We start from the raw sequence: 22784 nt of genomic DNA, 5'->3' as shown, positions 1-22784 counted from the left end.
TGTGCTATGCTAGAGGCAAGCACTGCCATTTCAGGAGGCATTGGAGAAACCCAGTCACGCTAGGAACCGAAGGCAAGGCTCTCCAAGGGTGGTGATACTTGAGCTCAGACTCGAAGCCCTGGTAGCTGTTAGCCAAGATGGGGGGGGGTTAGATGTGCAAAGGAAGAGGCATGAGAATATTTCACATTGCTTGGAACAGATGGTGCAAGGCGGTGAGTGGCATGATCTGGAGCCTTGCATGGTGTGATCATGAATTCAGCTTTTATCTGATGATAGTTGGGAGTCAGTAACTCATTACTGGGAGTTGAACATTGCTGCTTTTCATGCTGCAAATGTTTTGTATCCTTGACTATAGAAAAACACACTTATTTGTTGTTTCAATAAGATCTAACTTGTACATATATATATATATATATGTATATATGTATATTTCTAAGTAATCTCTGCGTCAAACGTGGGACTCGAACTTAGAACCAGGAGATGTAGAGTCCCGTGCTCCACTGACTGGGCCAGCCAGGTGCCCCTAACTTGTGCATATTTTAAAATAGCCCTATAATTGGTTATAAAGACAGAAATCATCTTTTGTTTATATGTGTATGTGGGAAGCTTTGTGTGACAAAACATCATTTATGTCCTGATGTTTGCATGTGAGAACCTGGTACACAGTAATTAAGCAAAAATAACTCAACTTGAGCTCTGGACTTGTTATTTACCTGTGGTCAGAAAATAGCAAATAATGATATTACCATGAAATACCTCGCTTTTGAAAATATCATTCCTTTGAAATTCATTTTGAGTGGCTTGGTAGGTAAAAACTGGTTTTGACATCAAAATGATAAAATGCTGTTAAAGAAAAGAATTGGTGTCAGTTTTTATAAGATGATCTGTCTGAAGAAGGTGGCCTTTTGATATTGCTTCTTGTTTCTTAATTCTTTTACTAGTGAATTGACAATTCAATAAAAAGGGAGTAGAACCCATCTGGGTTGTTATATATGGAATGGGAACAGAACAGATTAATTCTTGTGGCGAGATCGATTTTTTTGTAGTATTTGGATGGACTCGTGTTATTTGGGGCTGTGGTCAAAGTGTGGGGAGAGATCCCTGTGCCTGCTGGATGAAGGGGGACCCATCTGGAGTGGAGAATCAGGTGGCCCAGGAGGGCGGGTGCTGATGGGTCTGGATTTCTGATGCTCTCATCTCTTGGAAGTTTTATAGTAAGGAGATTTGGAGCCACAGATTTTGGGTTTCTTCACTCATATGTGTACGTCCACGGAGAGCATGGTAGTCTTCTAAAACACCTTCCTTAGCAGTGGAGGAAGAGAAGCTATCCTAGTGTCCCTGACTTGGGGAGCCTCTCAGCTCACACTGCAAGGCACGATGGTTTCTTCACAGTCACCCCAGAGCCAAGGTCCTCAGTTAGAAGGTAATGAACATGGAGCACCTGGTGGCTCAGTCAGTTGAACGTTGGACTCTTGGCTTTGGTCTCAGGTCATGGTCTCGGTCCCAAGATCAAGCCCCGCCTTGGGCTCAGCCTGCTCACATGCACTCTCTCCCAAATAAATAAATAAAATCTTAAAAAAAAAAAAAAGACAATGAACATGAACACTTAAGCAAAATATTGATGAAATTTTCTTTTTTCTTTTAAAAAAGATTTACTTGAGAGAGAGAGAGAGAGAGAGAGAGATATCACGAGTGGGGGGTGGGGCAGAAGCAGAGGGAGAGGGAGAGAATCCTCAGGCCGACTTCCCACTGAGCACAGAGCCTTTGGGGGGCTGGATCCCAGGACCTTGAGATCGTGACCTGAGCTGAAATCAAGAGTCAGATGCTTAACTGATGCCACCCAGGCTGCCCAAGATGTTGATGAAATTCTTTACCTAATTTCACTCTAGAAAGATGATTTCTGTCTTTCCATCTGTTAGGAAAATGAAGAAGATGGTTCAGAGTGGCTATTTCTTGTAGTGAGATTTTGCTGGGCGTTTTCCCTGTCTTCATTTGCCTTTCAATTTAGGGACAGCCTGGTTCCCTCTGCCTCATACATCTCTCTAGGAGGTCTGGGACAGTGATGAATGCCTGCGGAGTACTGGGCATCTGCTCATATCCTTATAGCTGGGCTCTATACTCTTCATAGCCAGCCAGTGGCAGGGCTCTGCTGAGGCTTCTGGCATCTATCTCCCATCATGTCATTTCATTTCATTACTGTCATCTCTCGATAGTTTGGGCCTTCCATTTGTCTTGTCTGTGTCATAGCCTCCTGACTGTTCGCTCCCTCCAGCCATGATGCAAATTCCCACAGTCCACTTGGCCTCTTCCCAGCCCAGGGGTCTGGCAGCATGCCCGGCACATAGTAACCTCTTAAGAAATGCTTATTAAATGAATGAATCCACCTGTTGCTAAATCTCTAATGGGTTTCCTTTGCAGCAACTTGACTTTCATAATTCACCAGCTTCACTGTGAGACTAATGTACACACACCCAGCCATAATTCCCACAGTCACCCCCACCTCCCACCGCACATCTCACTTTGCAACCGAGTGAGAACCCTGTTCTGGAGCACCCTGATGCTTTTCTTGCTGTGATTTTTCTGACTTGGCCCCTCTGCTCCTTTTCCTACTGTCACTACTTGGTTTTTGGCCTTTATTTTTGCTTTTGAATATTTTGCAGTCCTCTAACCAGACCTCCTGTTTTCAGTCTCTCCTCTAGCAGAAATGTCCCTGTTGCAGACTCAGGACCCTAATTAGCCACTGACTTAGCCTGGAGCTTGTTTTCTCAACTATAAGATAGGGATAATGCAACAGTAATGACCAATTTATGTGCGCTGAAGAATAATAATAATATATAGCTCAAAGGTTTTTTTTTTTTTTTTTTTTAAGATTTTATTTAATCATTTGACAGAGAGAGCACAGCGAGAGAAGAACACAAGCAGGGGAAGTGGGAGGGGGGAAGAAGGTCTCCTGCCAAGCAGGGAGTCTGATGCAGGGCTTGATCCCAGGATCCTGGGATTATGACCTGACCTGAAGGCAGAGGCCAATGACTGAGCCACCCAGGCACCCCTCGAAGTTGTTTTTAAAAGCCACATGGTTAATATTTAAATACATTCCAGTTGTGAAAAATTCAACTGTTCATAGATGTTTATGGTAAAATGGATTCCTACCTTTACAATCCTCTGTCTGCCAGTCTCCCTCATTCTCTTGGGATAACCACTGTTAATAATTTGATCACTTGGCACCTTTTCTGGGTCCGTATGTACTTACAAATATGACCTGATATATTTAAAGCACCAACCTCCTGGTCATTTTTTAAATGGCACCTGTGATCATTGCCATCAAATAAACTTCTGTCTTTAACACCTGCTGCTTCCATTAGGCTTTAAAAAAAAGGGGGGGGGGCTTCTGAAGTGTAGCTGCTTTCACATCCCCAAATTTACCAATACTTTATTATCTTTGCTTGTGCTGGTCTTCCCATGACAAACTAAATTGCCACTTTTTTTGTTTTTAAGATTTTATTCATTTATTTGAGAGAGAGAACATAGCAGGGGGAGGGGCAGGAGCAGGGGGAGAGTCGGAGAAGCAGGCTCCCTGCTGAGCAAGGAGCCCAATGTGGGACTTATCCCAGGACCGTGGGATCAAGAACTGAGCCAAAGGCTGACCCACAACTGACTAAACCACCTGGGTGCCCCTAAATCGCCACTTTTCCAAAGAAGCCTTCCATAATCCCCCAGGTGAAGGAAATCTTACCTTCTTCTGAACTTCATGCATGTTGATTACAGCATTTGTCACTTTCTGCATTTTATATCTGAGTGTATGTGGGTAGGTTGTTGTTGGAGAGGGGATGTCTTACCTTTTCACTAAGTTTTAAATTTTGGAGGGGCTAAGTTATAGTCTCTTTCTCCTCCTTCCATTTACCAGTTTTTTAAAGAATATGATAAAGGATACAAAGCGACAGCCAAATGAAGAAATACATAGGGCAAGGTATGAAGAAAGGAGGTGGAGCTTTCCTGCCCTCTCCAGGAGCACCATTCTCCCCAGATCTCCATGATTTCACAAACCTAGAAGCTGGAAGCTTGAAATTGTATCTTTTTTTTTTTTTATTACTCTCTGAGCCCAACATGGGGCTTGAACCATGACCCTGAGGTCAAGAGTTGTATGCTCTACTGACTGAGCCAGCTGGCCATCCCCCAAATTATATCTTAAAAAAAAAGTTTTATTTTGAAATAGTTTTATACTCACAAGAGGTTGCAGAAAGAGGGTGGAGAGTTCCAGTGTCTCCTTCATTTGGCTTCCTCCAGTGATAACACCTTACATAACTACAGTTAAGTGCTGTTTGTAATTCATCTTTTAGACCTCTCTGTGGCTCTATAGAGTCTGGTATACAGTAGGTACTCATTAGCCTTATTGCATGATGAATGAACTAATGTACTCCATGGGCTTAGAACCCCAGCCAAGTAATAGATTTCCGTCCCAGCCTTACTTCAGGATATTGGCTTGCCCTGACTAGTACTGACCTAAGGAGACTCAGACCAAAGCCAGGGACATTTCCTGACTCTCTTCATGAATATCTGGTTCACCCATCAGAGGACGAGAAAGGGTTCTGGGACTTCTTTCAAAATAATACCCGAGGAGGGATGTGGTTGCGTGTGTGTGTGTGTGTGTGTGTGTGTGTGTATGTGTGTATGCGCATGCACGCGTGTGTTTGTGTAGGAATTAGCTATGAGCTGATGGCTGATGGGGCTGGATATTTGGGGATTCATAATACCATTCTGTCTTCTTTTGCATGTTAAATGGGTCTCAATTCTTCATCTCAAACGTTAAACACACACACACACACACACTCTCTCTCTCTGCTACATTGCCAAAGTATTATAACCAGGGGCGCCTGGGTGGCTCAGTGGGTTAAGCCTCTGCCTTCGGCTCAGGTCATGATCCCAGGATCCTGGGATCGAGCCCCACATCGGGCTCTCTGCTCAGCAGGGAGCCTGCTTCCTCCTCTCTCTCTGCCTGCCTCTCTGCCTACTCGTAATCTCTGTCAAATAAATAAATAAAATCTTAAAAAAAAAAGGTATTATAACCATTTCTTAGGTTTTAGAATCCAGCTCTATTAACTCTCACTAGCAGGACAGATTTCGAGTAAGGTACATACCACTTCAGGTTCTACCACAGTGCACGTAACTCATGTATTTGGCTTGAAGATGAACTGATTATTATGCCTAAAGGAGAAGGGAAGGATTATTTGTAGTAATTGCCTGTGATTTTTATGGAAACACACTCTGAAGTTTGATGGAGATTTATGTAAGGTGAGTCGCCCCCCATCCTAGCAGAGCAGGTGCTGTGGTCCTTGGAGTCCTTGCTTGTATAGTCAAAAACTCTGTTGCTCCTTGTAGAAGGTCACTGGTCCATCTTTATCTTTAAAGAGAGAACGTGGATCCGGTACCTGCCTTGGTAAAACAGGACAGAGAGATGACATTGAGAAACTGTGCTCTGCAGCTAGGAGGTGGAGCCTGTTTTACTCAGGCAGGGAGAGAACTGCGTGCTCCTGTCTGCTATGTGGGACTAGGCTCCCTACTTGGATTTTTAAGGGGCTGCTGTAATTCTGCTGGATCTCTTGCCCTCTGACCACCTACTCCCCACATAGCAAATCCTCAATTCCCACTGGCCTTTCTATTTATCACTGTCCTTCTCCTGCCAGTATTCTAAAGAAATGGCCATCCAGACACAGGCATGAGTAAACACATAGTGTGAAGTGGGGAACATAAAATAACAAGTGTAGGTGTGCCTGGATGGCTCAATTGGTTAAGCTCCTGCCTTCAGCTCAGCTCATGATCTCAGGATCCTGGGTTTGAGCCCCACATTAGGCTCCCTGCTAAGTAGAGAGCCTGCTTCTCTCTCACTCTCCCTCTGTGCTCTCTCTCTCTCTCTCTCTCAAATAAATAAAGTTAAAAAAAAATAACAAGTATACGTTGATTACAGCAATAAGGAAATATATAAATCCCAGCCAGGATTCAATGTAGTACATCACCAATGAGTATGTATTACTAATCTGCCGTTCGTGAGCTGTGGGACATGAGCAAACTCTTATCTTTACTTCAGTTTCCTCTGTCATAAGTGGCGAAAATAAAACCTATTGCATTTAGTTGTGAGAATTAAATGAATTAATACACGTAAATTTAGAGAAAGATGCTTGGTACCTGAGTGGGTATGTAATCTGCTTGTCTTTATTCTTGCTATTGATCTAGGTTGGAGGATAAAAAGATAGGAATGAGACAGATGGTTTTTTTTTTTAAGGTAATTAATGTGCACAGGAAAAAATCAAGATTTGTTTAAAAAATTCTGCTATTTTTCCTATTCAGCTTACTGTTAGGGAGAAAACGCTTGTAAGGACAGAAAAGACACTCCAGGTAATGTGGTGACATTGATGTGCAGCGTGTTGGAGAATTCTTACCCCACCGTGTATTCTTAGACTGTCTGTGCCTGTTAGAAATGTGATTGGAAATGCCTTGTACATTCACGCCTGAAAGCTTGGGGTAGGAACGGTGTGACTTCTCCTTTTGTGGCATTTCTGGGGTCATGCTGGTCGAGTCACACTGCTGACAACTCCATCATGCTGATTGCTCTTCTCTGATTGCTTTTTTACTTCTTCTTAAATTTGTTATTAAACTGGGCAAATAATACGCGCACGTGGTAAAGCATTTAACGATACAAAAGGGAATGAAGTAAAAAGTGAGTTTCCATCCTGCACAGGCTCCCTCCCTCGAGGCAGCAACCGGTGTTTGCGGTTTCTTGAGTGTTCTTCCAGAACATGTGTGTGCATGCATGCGTTCACACGATCATCACGTAATTTACATACTGTTCTGCGCCTGTATGTCTTGAAGAATGTTTCACCTCAAAACACAGTAATGTACCTGATTCCATTTCTTGCCCGCAGTGTATAAGGTAGAGTCATAAAGTTGCTGATACAAATTTCATATGATTCAACCTAATAACTTTGGGAAATGCATTTATATAATCAATCTCCTATGCATAGATGTCTCTTTTTTTATTCTTGCGTAGTACAAGCAGTGGATCTCATTGTACAGTTCTTGCGTGAATATGAGGATGCTTGTGTGGGATAAATTCTTACAGTGGATGGCTGGGTCTGATGTACGGTATTAAGCTTGATATATCCTGCCAATTACTCTTTTAAGTGGTTTTACCAATTTATGCTGTAGCCAGCAGTGTATAAGATTACAGGCAGAATTCTGGAAGGAAGAAAGAATGGAAGGCTGGAGCATTCATCCTTGTCTTCTCTTTCTGCTCAGGAAGGCACTGAACTGATCTCCTTTTGAGTGTGAAGGGAGGACTCTGAGCCCAGAGATGGTTTGTAACAACAGTAATTATAGCCACAATCTGTTGAGCCCTTACTATTATTTTATATTATTTCATTTAATTGTTATGACAACCTGAGAGATGGGTTCTATTATTATTGTCACCATTTAACAGATGAAGAAAATTCAGGAGGAGAGACTTAAATAGCTTATCCACAGTTCTGCAGTGAGTTGCTAGTGGAAAGGGGTGGGTTGCCTCAGGATCCTGCTGTCTTTTTCCCTGTGCTCTATAGTTTCATGTACAAAAGAAGGACATAGTATTTTTATTTTGGGTAAAAGATGATCACGGTCTTTTATCTTTACACACACACATACACACATTTATCTTCCTCTTCCCCCCCAAAACAATAAAGTTGATTTTTAAAATCCTATTCCATTTTAAAGATAATTCAAAGCTATTACATAAAAAATATAACTGTACTTTCATGTTTGTTGCAGCATTATTTACAATAGCCAAGACTTGAAAACCAGGTGAGTGTCCATTGACAGATGAGAATAAAGAGAATGTAATGGAATAGTATTCATCCATAAAAAGAAGGAAATCTTGCCATTTTAACAACATGAATGGACCTTGAGGGCATTTTGCTAAGTGAAATAGGTCAGACAAGGAAAGATAAATACTGTATGATCTTACTTATATGTGGAATTGAAAAAGAACCATACTCAAAGATCGAGAGAACAGTTTGATGGTTGCCCAAGGATAGGCTCAGGGGTGGGAGAAATGTGGGTGAAGGTGTCAAAAAGTACAGACTTCCTATTATAAGGTCAAGAGTTCTGTGGGGTTGTAATGTACAGCATGGTGGTCACAGTCAATGATACTGTTATCGTATATTTGAAAGTTGCTGATAAGTAGATCTTAAAAGTTCTCATCACGGTGGCGCCTGGGTGGCTCAGTGGGTTAAAGCCTCTGCTTTCGGCTCAGGTCATGATCCCAGGGTCCTGGGATCGAGCCCCACATCGGGCTCTCTGCTCAGCAGGGAGCCTGCTTCCTCCTCTCTCTGACTGTTTCTCTGCCTACTTGTAATCTCTGTCTGTCAAATAAATAAATAAAATCTTAAAAAAAAAAAAGTTCTCATCACAAGAAAAAAATATAACTAAGTGAAGTGATGAATGTTAACTAAACTTATTGTGGCAATCACAGTATATACATATACCAAATTATTGTGTTGTATATCTAAAACTAATACAGTGTTATATATCAATCACATCACAGCAAAACTGGAAGAAATAGAAAACAAATTTTAAAGATAATTTAATAGGAAATTGTTATTGGGATTTGAGTTAATATAGCATTTTCTTATGTCATATTCTTTCTCATTTAATTTTATTATTATTTAAAAAATTTTTTTGGAGAGGAAGAGGGTGGGAAAGGGCAGAGGGAAAGAGAGAGAGAATATTAAGCAGGTTCCGGGCCCAGTGCAGAGCCCCATGTGGGGCTTGATCTCATGACCCTGAGATCGTGACTGAGCCAAAATCAAAAGTCAGACCCTTAACTGAGTGAGCCACCCAGGTGCCCATAAGCTGTATTATTATATTACATTGTGATATTCTACTTATTTTTTTAAAATATTTTTATTTATTTATTTGACAGATCACAAGTAGACAGAGAGGCAGGCAGAGAGTGAGCGGGGGGGAAGCAGGCTCCTGGCTGAGCAGAGAGCCCAACATGGGGCTCGATCCCAGGACGCTGAGACCATGACCTGAGCTGAAGGAAGAGGCTTTAACCCACTGAGCCACCCAGGCGCCCCTATTCTACTTATTATTTTTTTAAATTCTACTTATTTTTAATATAGTTTTGTTATAATTGCATATGTATATATGTACATATGTATGTACAAATGTATTTACATGTATAGCATTTATAACATGCATTTAGTAACTATTTCAGATGTTTTGTTCTGTTGTATTTTTTTTTAAGTATTTTTTTTACAGATTTTATTTATTTATTTGACAGAGATCACAAGTAGGCAGAGAGGCAGGCAGAGAGGAGGAAGCAGACTCCCTGCTGAGCAGAGAGCCCGATGTGGGGCTTGATCCCAGGATCCTGATCATGATCCTGGGATCATGACCTGAGCCGAAGGCAGAGGCTTTAACCCACTGAGCCACCCAGGTGCCCCTGTTCTGTTGTATTTTTATGTATTTTCATTTACCTTCATCAAATCAACTATTCAGTAAAAATATTCAGTCTTTGACTGTTTTTATGTTTTTATTTCTTAACTGTCCCTGCTGTATCAAATTTGAATCAGGTTCTGCTTGGTGCAAATCCTAAGAACAATCAACTTTAAATCCTTTTTTCTTTTTAAAAGATTTTATTTATTTATTTGACAGAGAGAGAGCAAGGGCCAGGAATAAGGAACATAAGCAGGGGGAGTGGGAGAGGGAAAGCAGGCTTCCTGCTGAGCAGGGAGCCCAATGTAGGGCTCGATCCCAGGACCCTGGGATCATGACCTGAGCCGAAGGCAGAGGCTTAACCAACTGAGCCACCCAGGGCCCCCAACTTCAAATCCTTTTGAAGTAAGGCAGAATATGTCACTTAGTTAATTAATGACAAGGTCAGCACCATTTTTTTTTTCCTTGTGCCAGCATGGCCTTGTGGTCCAAGGCTCTGGATTAAGGCTCCAGTCTTTGGTGGTTTGAATCCCACCACAGCCTTATTATTATTATTTTTTTAATCTGATAAAAGAAAAATATAAAATTTACCATTTTAACCATTAAAATTTTTTTTAAGATTTATTTATTTATTTTAGAGAGGGAGAGAGAGCATGCACATGAGTGGGAGGGGCAGAAGGAGAGGGAGAGAGAGTCTCAAGCAGACCCCTGGCTAAGCACGGACCCCAACTAGGGCTGATTCCTAGACCCAGAGATCATGACCTGAGACAAAACCGAAAGTAGGATGTCCGACCAAGTGTGCCACACAGGCGCCCTCACCCCATTTTAGCAATTTTTAAGGATACGCTTCAATAACATTATAGGTATATTCACATCATCATGAAATGGATTTCCAGAATATTTTCATTCTACAAATCTGAAACTCTATGCCTATTAAATAATTCCTTTTTCTCCTCTCCTGCTAGCCCCTGGTAACCACCATTTTACTTTCTATGAATTTGACTACTTTAGATTATCTCATAAAAGTGAAATCATACAGTATTTGTCTTTTTGTGGCTGGATTATTTCACTTAGCATAATGTTTTCAAGGTTCATCCATTTTGTAGCATATGACAGATTTCCTTCCTTTGTAAGGCTGAATAATACTCCATCATATGTATATACCACATTTGTTTACCCATTCATTGTTGATGGACCTTTGGGTTGCTTCCATTTCTTGGCTGTTATCAATAGAGTTGCTATGAACACAGGTGTGCAAATATCACTTGTAGACTCTGCTTTCAGTTCTTTGGATATGTACCCTGAAGCAAGATTGCTAGATCATATGGTAGTTCTGTTTTTAATATTTTTGAGGACCCCCCCCCATAATGATTCCCTTCATGGCTGCACCATTTTGTAATCCCACCAGCAGTGCCAAAGGGTCCAATTTCACCATACCCCCACCAAAACTTGTTATTTTTTGTTTTTTTTTTAATAATAGTCATCCTACTGGGTGTGAGGATATATCCTCATGGTTTTGATTTGCTTTTCTCAGATGATTAGTGATATTGAGCATCTTTTCATATGCTTGTTGGCCATTATGTATAATTTTTGAGAAATGTTTATCAGTCTTTTGCTAATTTTTAAATTAAGTTATTTGATTTTTTTTGTTGTTGTTGAGTTTTAGGAACTCTTCATATGTCTTGGATGTTGAAGCTTCATCAGAATATGATTTGCAAATAATGTCTCCCTTTCTGTATTATGCCTTTTCTGATTAAAAAAAAAGACATAAATTTACCACTTTAACCATTAAAACAAAAATTATAAGATTTTATTTATTTATTTGACAGAGAGAGAGACAATGAGAGAGGGAACTCAAGCAGAGGGAGTGCGAGAGGGAGAAGCAGGTTCCCTGCCGAGCAAGGAGCCCAATACAGGGCTCGATCCCAGGACCCTGGGATCATGACCTGAGCCAAAGGCAGATGCTCAATGACTGAATCACCCAGGCGCCCCTAAAACATTTTTAAAGATTTATTTATTTATTGTAGAGAGAGAGAGAGAGTTCATGAGTGGGAAGGGTGGAAGGAGAGGGAGAAAGAATCTCAAGCAGACCCACACTGAGTGTGGAGAGATTGAAAGATTTATTTAGGGATGCCTGGGTGGCTCAGTCAGTTAGGCATCTGCCTTCGGCTCAGGTGATGATCCCAGGGTCCTGGCATACAGTCCCGCATCAGGCTTCTTGCTCAGTAGGGAGCCTGCTTCTCCCTCTGCCTATTGCTCTCCCTGATTGCACTCTCTCTCTCTCTGACAAATAAATAAAAGTAAATTTAAAAATCTTAAAAAAAGACAAAACATAATTTTTAAAAAAGATCTTTTTATTAATTTGAGAGAGAGAGCAAAGAGCACAGGGGGTAGGGTGGTGGGAGGGGCAGAAGGGGAGAGAAACCCAAGCAGACTCTGCACTTAGCGCAGAGCCCAATTCGAGGCCCAATCTCACAGTCCTGAGATCAGACCTGAGTGGAAACCAAGAGCTGGTGGATCAACCAACTGGGCCACCCAGGCGCCCCTGTAGATTGCCTTTTCACTTTGCTCAGAAATTGTATCCTTTGATGCACAGGGTGTTTGATTTTGATGTAGTCCCATTTGTCTATTTTTGCTTTGGGTGTCATACCTAAGAAATCATTGCCAAGGCCAGTGTCATGAAGTTTTTTCCCTGTGTTTTCTTCAAGAAGTTTTATAGTTTGAGGTCTATAATCCGTTTTTTTTTTTGTTTTGTTTTGTTTTTTAAAGATTTTTATTTATTATTTGACAGAGAGAGATCACAAGTAGGCAGAGAGGCAGGCAGAGAGAGAGGAAGGGCGGGGGGAAGCAGGCTCCCTGCTGAGCAGAGAGCCCGATGCGGGACTCGATCCCAGGACCCTGAGATCATGACCTGAGCCGAAGGCAGCGGCTTAACCCACTGAGCCACCCAGGCGCCCCCTGTAATCCGTTTTAAGTTAATTTTTGTATAAGGTATAAGAAAAGGATCCAGCTGAATTTAACACCCTTTTGATGGTGTGCTTCGGTAATCCCTCGAAGGTCCCAGAAGAACCTAAAAGCTTATTGTGGCTGTGGAGTGGACATCCAGGGCCTTTGAGTTTTTTCAAAGTTATTTACACCATCCTGAACAAACATCTGTTGAGCACTTGCTAAATGTCTGATGGGTCTGGGAAGTGAGAGAAGGTGATAACAAAAATAAGGTGGGGAACTCTTTGGGGTGATGTGAATCCTATATATCTTTTTTTTTTTTTTTAAGATTTTATTTATTTATTTGACAGAGATTGAGAGAGAGAGCACAAGGAAGGAGAGCAGCAGGCAGAGGGAGAGGGAGAAGCAGTCTCTGTGCTGAGCAGGGAGCCTGATGCAGGGCTCAATCCCAGGACCCTGGGATCATGACCCGAGCCCAAGGCTGCTGCCCAACTGACTGAGCCACCCAGGTGCTTCAAATGCTGTATATCTTTTTTTTTTTTTTTAAGATTTTATTTATTTATTTGAGAGAGAGAGACAGTGAGAGAGAGCATGAGCGAGGAGAAGGTCAGAGAGAGAAGCAGACTCCGCGTGGAGCTGGGAGCCCGATGCGGGACTCGATCCTGGGGATCCAGGATCATGACCTGAGCCGAAGGCAGTCGTCCAACCAACTGAGCCACCCAGGCGTCCCAAATGCTGTATATCTTGATAAGAGTTTGGACGATAGAGGGTATGCCTCTGTCAAAACTCAGTGAATGAACACTTAAGGTTTGTGTATTTTGTGGCATGCAAAGTTTACATCAAAAGAAAAAAAATGAAACAAATATTGAACTCTAGTTAATGATATGCACTTTGAAGTTTTTAGAAGAAAGTGCACTTTGTTCTTAAAAAAAAAAAAAAAAGATAGATTGGGGCACCTGGGTGGTTCAGTTCGTGAACCATCGACTCTTGGTTTTGGCTCAGGTCATGATCTCAGGGTTGTGGGATCGAGCCCTGTGTTGGACTCCACACTCTGCTCCTCCCCCCACTCGCATGCGTGCATGCACTCTCTCGCTTTCTTTCTAAAATAAATAAATAAATAAAATCTTAAAAGAAAAAATGAAACAAATATTGAACTCTAGTTAATGATACGCACTTTGAAGTTTTTAGAGAGAAGTGTACTTCCCTTTAAAGTAAAGGATTAATAGATGGGTAGATAGGTGAATAGGTGATAAACAAGTATAAAATATAAATGTAAATGAATTTGCTCCATGTTTGAAATTTTTCATAATAAAATATCGATGGAAAGAGATGAGAAGATAGTACATAGAGGGAGACTCACTTTGACCTCACACAGCATAGTTACTGGCCTCTTGTGTTCTGTCTAGCCTTTGTCCGGGTGGGATGGTGAGGAGTGGAACTGGTTAGTACTAAAGCCATCTGCTCCCCTTTTGGACCCTCTGGAAACTTCTGTATCATTCCCGGATGTGCCTTCTATGACAAGAGATCCGTTGAGTGACCCATGGTAGCCGGTAATTGTGGTGGTCTTCAGTACCTACAGGAAGGAGCGCATTTTATGTCATACCTCAGGGTACAATTATATGTAACCGAAACAGAAGTTTCATAAAACTATCCTTTGCACTATGATATTTTCAATTCCAATTTCTGAAACGAATGTCAGATTTGATCCATTAATGGGTTAAGAACAGAGCATTAAAAAAATGCTGCTCAAATATGTCAACCATGGAGACCACAAGATTGACAACTGTCACTTAACATTCACAGCGAACATTGCCATAAAAATCTTAAGCATTTTCAGATGTTCTGTAGAGCTTCAAAGCCCAAGAGACCTGGGTTTCGTTATACGTGCCCCTGCAATCTCTCAGTTGTGTGACCTTGGCAAATTTGTTTAACTTCCTAGCCCCGGTTCCATCATCTGGAAAATGGGGATGTCAGGAAATACGCACTTCATAGAGTTCTAGGAAAGGGTTAAATGGAGTGATGTCTGTAAAGTGCTTCACACAGCGCCCAATGGAAAGACTTCAGTAAGTGGTAACTATTTTTATTAGCCATGAATTCATGAACTTCTGTGTTTAGTCCTCAAAATCAAAATGGTCTTCCAAGGACTATGGTGTTCTTCAGTATCTTTAGTTCTCTTTTCCTGTTTGTTTTTGATAGACATAACCTTGGGGAGCGCCTGACTGTTGGCTCCAGCCCTGAGTAAAACAGACCTCAGTTTTCTAGCAGTTGTCGGTGGTGGCTTTGGTGAGAGTGCCATTTGGAAACATGGGGCGTTTTGGCAGGCTTCGTCGTGTTTGTTGTTGGGAGACTGCCTTGGCATCGTCCTAGGTGAAAGAGGGATGCCTGGGGTGTCTCACTGATTCATCCCCTTGGCATGGAATTCTGGATAAACTGCATCTGACTTGGGGGGTGGGGCAGGAAGAGCCCAGAGGGCCTCATTACAGAGGAGTTCACCTCTGTGAAATTCCCTTACTGGGGGATTATTCTGCACCCTTTGGATTTCCTCCTTTTTAATCTGAACAACTTTGGCTGCTGGTGGAAATAATTAGAACATGTTCTGGTATTTTTGGCACCATTAGAATTTTTGCTCTTCTTCATTTAATAGAATCTTCGGGTTTTATTGCTGGGAGAGCCCTTCGAAGGCCAGTGTGAGCTTGCCGCCGGACAGCAGGCCGTGGGCCTGGGTTGGGCGCGGCGCTCTCACTCCCATCTGGCTGGGGAAGAGACTCAGCACTCCAGCTGGAGAACTGGTGCATCTTTTTTTTTTTTTTTTTTTTAAAGATTTTTTATTTATTTGACAGAGATCACAAGCAGGCAGAGAGAGAGGAGGAAGCAGGCTCCCTGCTGAGCAGAGAGCCCGATGCGGGGCTCGATCCCAGGACTCCGAGATCATGACCTGAGCCGAAGGCAGCGGCTTAACCCACTGAGCCACCCAGGCGCCCCAGAACTGGTGCATCTTAACCACAAAGAAAGTGGTGACCATCCCCACTGTGTGCTACTGCAATCCCTCTTGAGTTTGTGTCGCACGGCTTACCATATGTACCAGGTTATTCCCTAGGAAAACATCCGGTTTAGAGATCTCAGCAGCTGAATCCACCAAAGATGTGTTTGTTGCCCACATGTCCTGTCCAACCTGAGTCAGGATGGGGACTGTCTTTCTCCATCCGGACACCCAGGGGCTTGGGCTAGTAGGGGTCCCAACCATCTTGGAGCCACTTAGGACACATGCCTTCCAGGTTGCCATGGCCTGGAAGAGACTTAACATTCACCCTTCTGTGCTAGTGCCTGGAAGTGATAGGGTCATTTTGCTCATGGCTCATTGGTCTGAACTGGTCATATGACCCTAACTACCTGCAGGGGGGTGCTGGAAATATGGGGGAACCCATAGAATATTTGATGAGCATTCCTGAGGAGAAGTCATATGTGGTACTCTATTTGTTAAAACTATGTGCAGCTTCCTATTTTTTTTTTTTAAGATTTTATTTATTTATTTGACAGAGACCACACACAAGTAGGCAGAGAGGCAGGCAGAGAGAAAGGGGGAAGCGGCCTCCCTGCTGAGCAGAGAGCCCGATGTGGGGCTTGATCCCAGGACCCTGAGATCATAACCTGAGCTGAAGGCAGAGGCTTTAACCCACTGAGCCACCAATGTGCCCCACAGCTTCCTTTTCTTTAGGACTACCAAGTTTCTTTACCTACTCACTTTCCTAAGCATCCAGGTTCAAAGAGGCCATCATGGGAGCAGCTTTTACTGATGGCCTGGTGGGGACAGGGCAGCTGCCGCAACCACAGGGTAATGGGATTCGTGAGCAGAGCAGCAGATAATACAGTAGAGAAATAGTGGGGGGCAGCTGTGACTTCATCTGCTCACTTGGTGTGGTAACTTTGTGTGGTAGGCTGACAAATATTCCTCCCTTTCACCCCAAACATTTCAGGTCCTAACCCTGGAACCAGCTGGTATTATTTATATGGCAGAAGGGGTTTTGCAGATGTGATTAAATTAAGGATCTTGAGATGGGAGTTATCCCGGCTTAGTTGAGGGGGCCCTAAATGCTGTCACATGTATCCTCATAAGAAGGACACAGAGGGATGTGACACTGTGACAGAAGAGGAGGAGGCAGAGACTGGAGTGATACCACAACAAGCCAAAGAATGCCCACAGCCACCGGAAGCTGGAAGAGGCAAGGAGTGGATTCTACCCTAGAGCCTCTGAAAGGATTGTGGCCCAGGAACTGGGGAATAGGGCAAGAGAGAGAATTACTTTTCTCTACTCTTCTTTTTTCACCTTTTAAATTGAAACCATGTGAATGTACTACCTGTTTAGTAAATAAATGAATTTAACCTTTACAGCCCTGCCAACTCTATAGTAGGAGAACGCGGTTCAATTTATTTATTCAGGCTTTATTTATATCAAGGCTTCCAAAACTGTGTGCTGAGATTTAATTTCCTCAGCCTTGGGGCACGCAGGCAAGGGCCAGGGGAGCCAGAGCCCCCCAGGGTCGGTGTCTTTGATGTCAAGAATACTACTCTTGCTGCCAGTGGGCTCTGTAAATATTCTTATTTTCAAGGCGTGCAGTGATGTGGAAAGGTTGGTAAATACTGCTCTAGGTAAAATGTGGCCTTATATTTTAAAATACGTGTCACATAAAAATAGCTATGGAAAAACCAACCCACCAGTTGGGTCCTTAGGGAAGAACCTAGTGATTATTTCACGCCAACCCAGGAGCCCTCAGCCTTTCCTTCCATGGTGACCCTTGTGATGAGGGTGGTCATGACCTGACGCTGCTGCCAAACCCCGAAAACTGGCTTGGCTTCCATGTTTCCCACACGGGCCCACAGGAAAAGAAAGCAGTGTAGCATGTTGGGAAATGATCTTGAGTTCATGCTTATTTACCAAGAAATAAATCATTGAAAACCTGGCTATGTCCACCCTCTGTCAGAACAGTCATTCTGACCCACCTCATAACTGGCATCACAGCAGAGAACCGCTGTGCTCGCAGAGTCAGTAACATTTCACATGGTGATTAGCTGCATAGAAGGTCATTTTAAGACACCCAATAAGAGGTCAGTTTTTTAAAAGACTAGTGACAGGCAAAAAATATATACATATTTAGTTATCATGTGCAGTCTATAAATAGAAACTTGACCAAGTTCAGTTTTCCTTTGCACTGTAATATGTGTTGTTCTGTTGTGTCCTGGTGGGTCTGATGATGTTGGTAATGCTGTCTGTTCTTTATGTTTTCTGGAAAAAGTAACTGAAGTCGTTTGTCGGTGTAGTACTATCTGAAGATATCTAAGAGCTATTAAAACGCTTAAAAATAAAATGATCAATGCTTCCTTTGTTCTCTTGACAGGATAATTGAAGCTATCTGCATAGGTTGGTTCACGGCGGAGTGCATTGTGAGGTTCATCGTCTCCAAAAACAAGTGTGAGTTTGTCAAGAGACCCCTGAACATCATTGATTTACTGGCAATCACGCCGTATTACATCTCCGTGTTAATGACAGTGTTTACGGGCGAGAACTCTCAACTCCAGAGGGCTGGAGTCACCTTGAGGGTGCTTAGAATGATGAGGATTTTTTGGGTGATTAAGCTTGCCCGTCACTTCATTGGTCTCCAGACACTTGGTCTGACTCTCAAACGATGTTACCGAGAGATGGTTATGTTACTCGTCTTCATTTGTGTTGCCATGGCAATCTTTAGTGCACTTTCTCAGCTTCTTGAACATGGGTTGGACCTGGAAACATCCAACAAGGACTTCGCCAGCATCCCTGCTGCCTGCTGGTGGGTGATTATCTCTATGACTACAGTTGGCTATGGAGATATGTATCCTATCACCATGCCTGGGAGAATTCTTGGAGGAGTCTGTGTTGTCAGTGGGATTGTTCTCTTGGCATTACCGATCACTTTTATCTACCATAGCTTCGTGCAATGTTACCATGAGCTCAAGTTTAGATCCGCTAGATACAGTAGAAGCCTCTCTGCCGAGTTCCTCAATTAACGCATTGCAAATCGATTCTTGCATACACGTTTGGTAGAAAGAGTTGATACTACTTCCTATTCATCATGTGTTGCTTGCTGGGTGAGCCGTACAGTGGTACTGTCATTGTGCTGGTAGGGTAGAAATTATCCTTCCCAGCTGAAGGGAGGAAAGAATTTCCTTAGAATGGAGTAAATAGAATTGAGACTTCAAAGGAAAAGTAATAACTCCTAGAATAAATTTTAGGATCTTATTTTATTTAGGCTTGTCTCCTCTTTGTCTTGAACGATTACACTTTTTGCATTTGTTTTAAAGTATATTATTTGAACATTTTAAAACTGAAAGGTACTATTTTCCAAATGTTTCTCCATCTTATGAATTCAGAAGAAGCTTGGAAGTTACAGTGTTTTTTGTTGGAGAGCAACATTTTCATTTCTAAATGTTTTATAATCTCTCATATCAATGTCAGAAGTATCCTGGAAACATATGTCACACGCGGGAACTGTTTAACAAATACTTAAAAATTTTGGCCAAATTTTAAACTGTATAATAGAGCTAGTTACAAGCAAGGATAGTATGTGAAAAACTTTTCCAGCATATTTCTTAATTCCCTGATTTATTTTTGTTTCTATTATTCACCTTATCATACAGCTTCATGGATCCTTGAGCATGTTTTCTTTTTTCAATTTTGGATTTCTTTTATCTCTTCACTGAAATGACTCAACAGAGTGTTTCAGAATGAAGAGAGCTTGTATTGTTTAGCATTTTATTGGAGTTCATTTTACTTGAATTCACCACTATTACTAGGTGATAATTGTCCTAACATTCAGATGTCCAAACAATAATATTTCTAACATAAAAAATGGTAATAGAAATAGTTTGATACTACAACCCATATTTATCTTCTTCTGCTCTTAATTTTTGCCGTGGGTTTAATGAGACTTACCAGATGAAAGGGTGTTTATGTAGCCTTTTTATACCAAAGTCATACTTAGAGGTTGTCACTGGATTATCATAAAAAGAGAAATTAAATATTTCCTTACTCTCGGTTGCTATGTAGCTAAGCCAATTTTAAGCCAGCTAAAAACAATGAATACATAACTGTTTGATCTGAGCTTCGCCATTTTGAATTGCAGCTACACCAAAACTTATACCAATATTGAACAATATGCCACATTAATCTGGGTAGATTATTAGAACTAAATAATATAAAACTGATGACTATTTAGTGCTAAATTTTAGCAATATGAATTAAGATTTTGCTTTGCTAGCCAGTTGCCATAAAGAAGTCAGTATATAAGCACAAAAAATTAAAATAATAGATTCACAAATAGATTAACGTTGTACATTGTAATTTAATGGAATGTAGAGGGCAGATATATAGGAGATGGGACCTGGTTATATTTATCAAAGAATGGAATATTCATTAGAAGAATATTGACCATCATGTAGTTCAGACCTCATTTAGTACAGGTAGACAATCAGGGCAAGAGAGGATATGATTGTGGAGGAATTAGGGCCCAAACCCGGATCACTAGAAACCTACCTATCTAGCCCAGCAGCTTTTTTTTTTTTTTTTTTTAAAGGTTTATTTATTTATTTGGGAGGGGGACAAAAGGGGAGGTGCTGAAGGAGAGGAGAGAGAGAATCTTAAGCAGACTCCTTGGTGAGCCTGAAGCCTCTCACCACCCTGAGATCAGGACCTGAGCTGAAACCAAGAGTCAGAAGCTTAACTGACTCAAACACCCAGGCGCCCCACCTGGCAGATTTTTCTCAACATACATCTGAGGTTTGAGAAAAGCTTCAAAGCCATACTTCTTTGCTGTTGGCATTGCTGGGATAATAATAGCAAAACCATATCTTTCCCCTAATTTCTGAGTCTATGTGATATTTTGGCCATTAAAAGAATCTCACCCCATCTTTTTTACTATGCTGCACTGGTATGCTGCTCATTATATGCTCAAAATAAATTCTGTTATTTATTGTATATTTATTGTATTTTAATATATTTGAAATAAATGGCATGGATTTATTTTTTCTTACCTGTTTTGATTAAGGCTTTGTGATTCATGCAAATAATCTGCAGATGTTAGCACCCCCATATTACTAATAAAAATATGGTAGCCATCCATTTTGCTGGCACTGGGAAGACTTCATGGGAATACGTCTCATGTTCCCAAGTAAATTATAACTATCTCGAGGGCTGGGACCTGTTTTTCTTGCACACCTTCATATTCCCACAATATCTGTGACAGATATGGGCACAGGCTATTGTGGACTGATTTGGGGGGAGAAATTTCTGTGTGAAGAGGCAAGGAGAAGCACACAGCTGAATGTATACATGTGGAGCCACACGTGTGAAAACACACACACACACACACACACACACACACACACAGACTTTGAGGCTGCCCTTAACAAGAAATCTCTTGTTGGTAATGCCAAGCTAAGGACTTCTACTGACTAATTCTACTGACAACTCAGCTACCCATTTACTAAGAACAATGATGAGAAATGATAGAATAGTTCACTTGTGAGTTAAAAAAATATATTGCGGATGTTGTCATTTTCTAAGAACAGAGGCATTTTTCTTACAGCTTTCCCTGAACGTTACTGCCTTAAAAAAGTCACTTAGTTGGATTTTTTTTTTTCTTTTCGAAATAGAGAGAGAGCATGAGGTGGGGAGGGGCAGAGGGTGAGGGAGAAAGAGAATCTCAAGCAGACTTCCCACCAGAATCTTAAGCAGACTTAACACCCAGTGTGAAGCCCGACACAGAGCTCCATCTCATGACCCAAGGTCATGATCAGGGCTGAAATCAAGAATCAGATGCTTAGCCAACTGAGTCACCCAGTGCCCCAAGACTACTTCTTTAGTTGTGGTTTTAGACATTTCTCATAATTCTGTCTTCGTGGCACAAATAATTTCATTGGGATCTATATGAGTACCAGCGAGTCAGATAGTACCCTAAATTATTAAATGCCCAATGAGGAAAGAGGAAACCCGAACATTTGTTCTGACTTTACTACACATGAGACTATGACTTAATCTTCCATATAACTTGTCTTGTATCCTCCCAAATGGTGTTTTTTTCAGATTAAAGATATAAATTACAGCATACATATAAAAGTGAACATACTCTTAAAAATTCAAGGCCTTATTTATCTTTTTCTGTTATGGCTTTATTGTTCTGGTAGGTTGCTATTTGAAACCAACATTTACATTTGCTTTGCTCTTGGGTTTTGTAGTTACTTGTAACCACACATTTGTAAGTTCTCGTTTTCTTAAAAATGTAGAAATATATTCTTTCACAGTGGCTGTCAGTAAATCAAAGTAATATCCTGTTTTTTAAGTTTTTGCCCAGATATCTTGCCTGGGTCTCCAGTGACCTGGGAGGCAGGGAAGGGGTTACATTGGATATTGGTGTTGGAAGGGTATCTTTGGTTGGCTTAATATTTTCTAAAAGGAGCTGGTTTTTCTCTTTGCTATAGAAATGAAAAATTAAAAAAAAACAGAGCCCTCCTAGTTATGCTTCATGGTTAAGCTTCTATAACTCCAAACTTAACACATAGCTTCAGAAAATATTTCTAGAGCTCTCTGATCCTATGTAAGGATACATTAGCTTATGGCATGCAGTATACAACCTAAGTGAATATAGTGTAAATATGTCATAGGGCCATAGTAAATTAGAACTAAAGGGCCCTGGAGACCTCTGGTCTACTCATCCCCTTCCTTCGCCCTTTATCTTGTCCATATGTCAGCAGCCAGGGAAGTGTGCTTCCAGTGGCTTATGACCTAGCTCTCATCCTGATTTGCCTGTGACTTTCTTTGTTTTAGCACTGGAAGTCCCCCTTCCAGGGAAATCCCTTCATCTCAGGTGAACTGGGATGGTTGGTCACTATAGTGTCAGTTCAGGCCCCAGAAACCTGGCTTCCAGATTTTTAGTTCAGTAGTCTTTGACGTACTTGTGTTTTATTTTATAACATCAGAAGGCATGAAGGATTTCTTTTTTAAATATTTTCTTTGGGGCTTCGGAGCGCTTTCTTATAGGTCAAATAAAGAGCTAAATGTTCCTTTTAGACACCCTAGATGTCAGGAAGGATGGCTTGGGACCAGGGTATAGGGGATTCAGACTTAACGGTAAAGTTTTATCCCCCCACTCCCCTGTAAGGTTTTTAAATTGCAGATTTAAAACAACATAGTTGTACACCTATTCATGCATATACAAATAATTGCAATACATAGTCATCATTGCATTGTTTAGAGGTACAGATTGAGAAATGTCATAGCTGAATAGGAAGTAACATGGATTGACACTTACGTAGAATGTTCTTTTTTCTGTTCTTTTCTCTCTTTT

The 22784-nt window shown here is 41.5% G+C and overlaps 1 protein-coding gene across 3 annotated transcripts in view; it reads left to right on the top strand.

Moving 5' to 3' along the window:
• The window catches only part of KCNG3 (potassium voltage-gated channel modifier subfamily G member 3), a 64958-nt gene that overhangs the window by 25227 nt on the left and 16947 nt on the right, over positions 1-22784 (top strand). For 2 of the 3 annotated variants that reach the window (XM_032882024.1, XM_032882022.1), the window contains exon 2: positions 17805-20033. In XM_032882024.1, the coding sequence (XP_032737915.1) occupies positions 17805-18450 (646 nt within the window). In that variant the 3' untranslated portion in view covers positions 18451-20033. Of the gene's footprint in view, positions 1-17804; positions 20034-22784 lie in introns of those variants that run through there. The other variant, XM_032882025.1, reaches the window with a different exon arrangement.

Source organism: Lontra canadensis, unplaced genomic scaffold (assembly GCF_010015895.1).
Source record: "Lontra canadensis isolate GAN:19392208 unplaced genomic scaffold, GSC_riverotter_1.0 scaffold78, whole genome shotgun sequence".
NCBI classification, from domain to species: domain Eukaryota; kingdom Metazoa; phylum Chordata; class Mammalia; order Carnivora; family Mustelidae; genus Lontra; species Lontra canadensis.
Note: the sequence above shows the minus strand (reverse complement) of the source record. Positions and strands in the feature narration are given on the sequence as shown.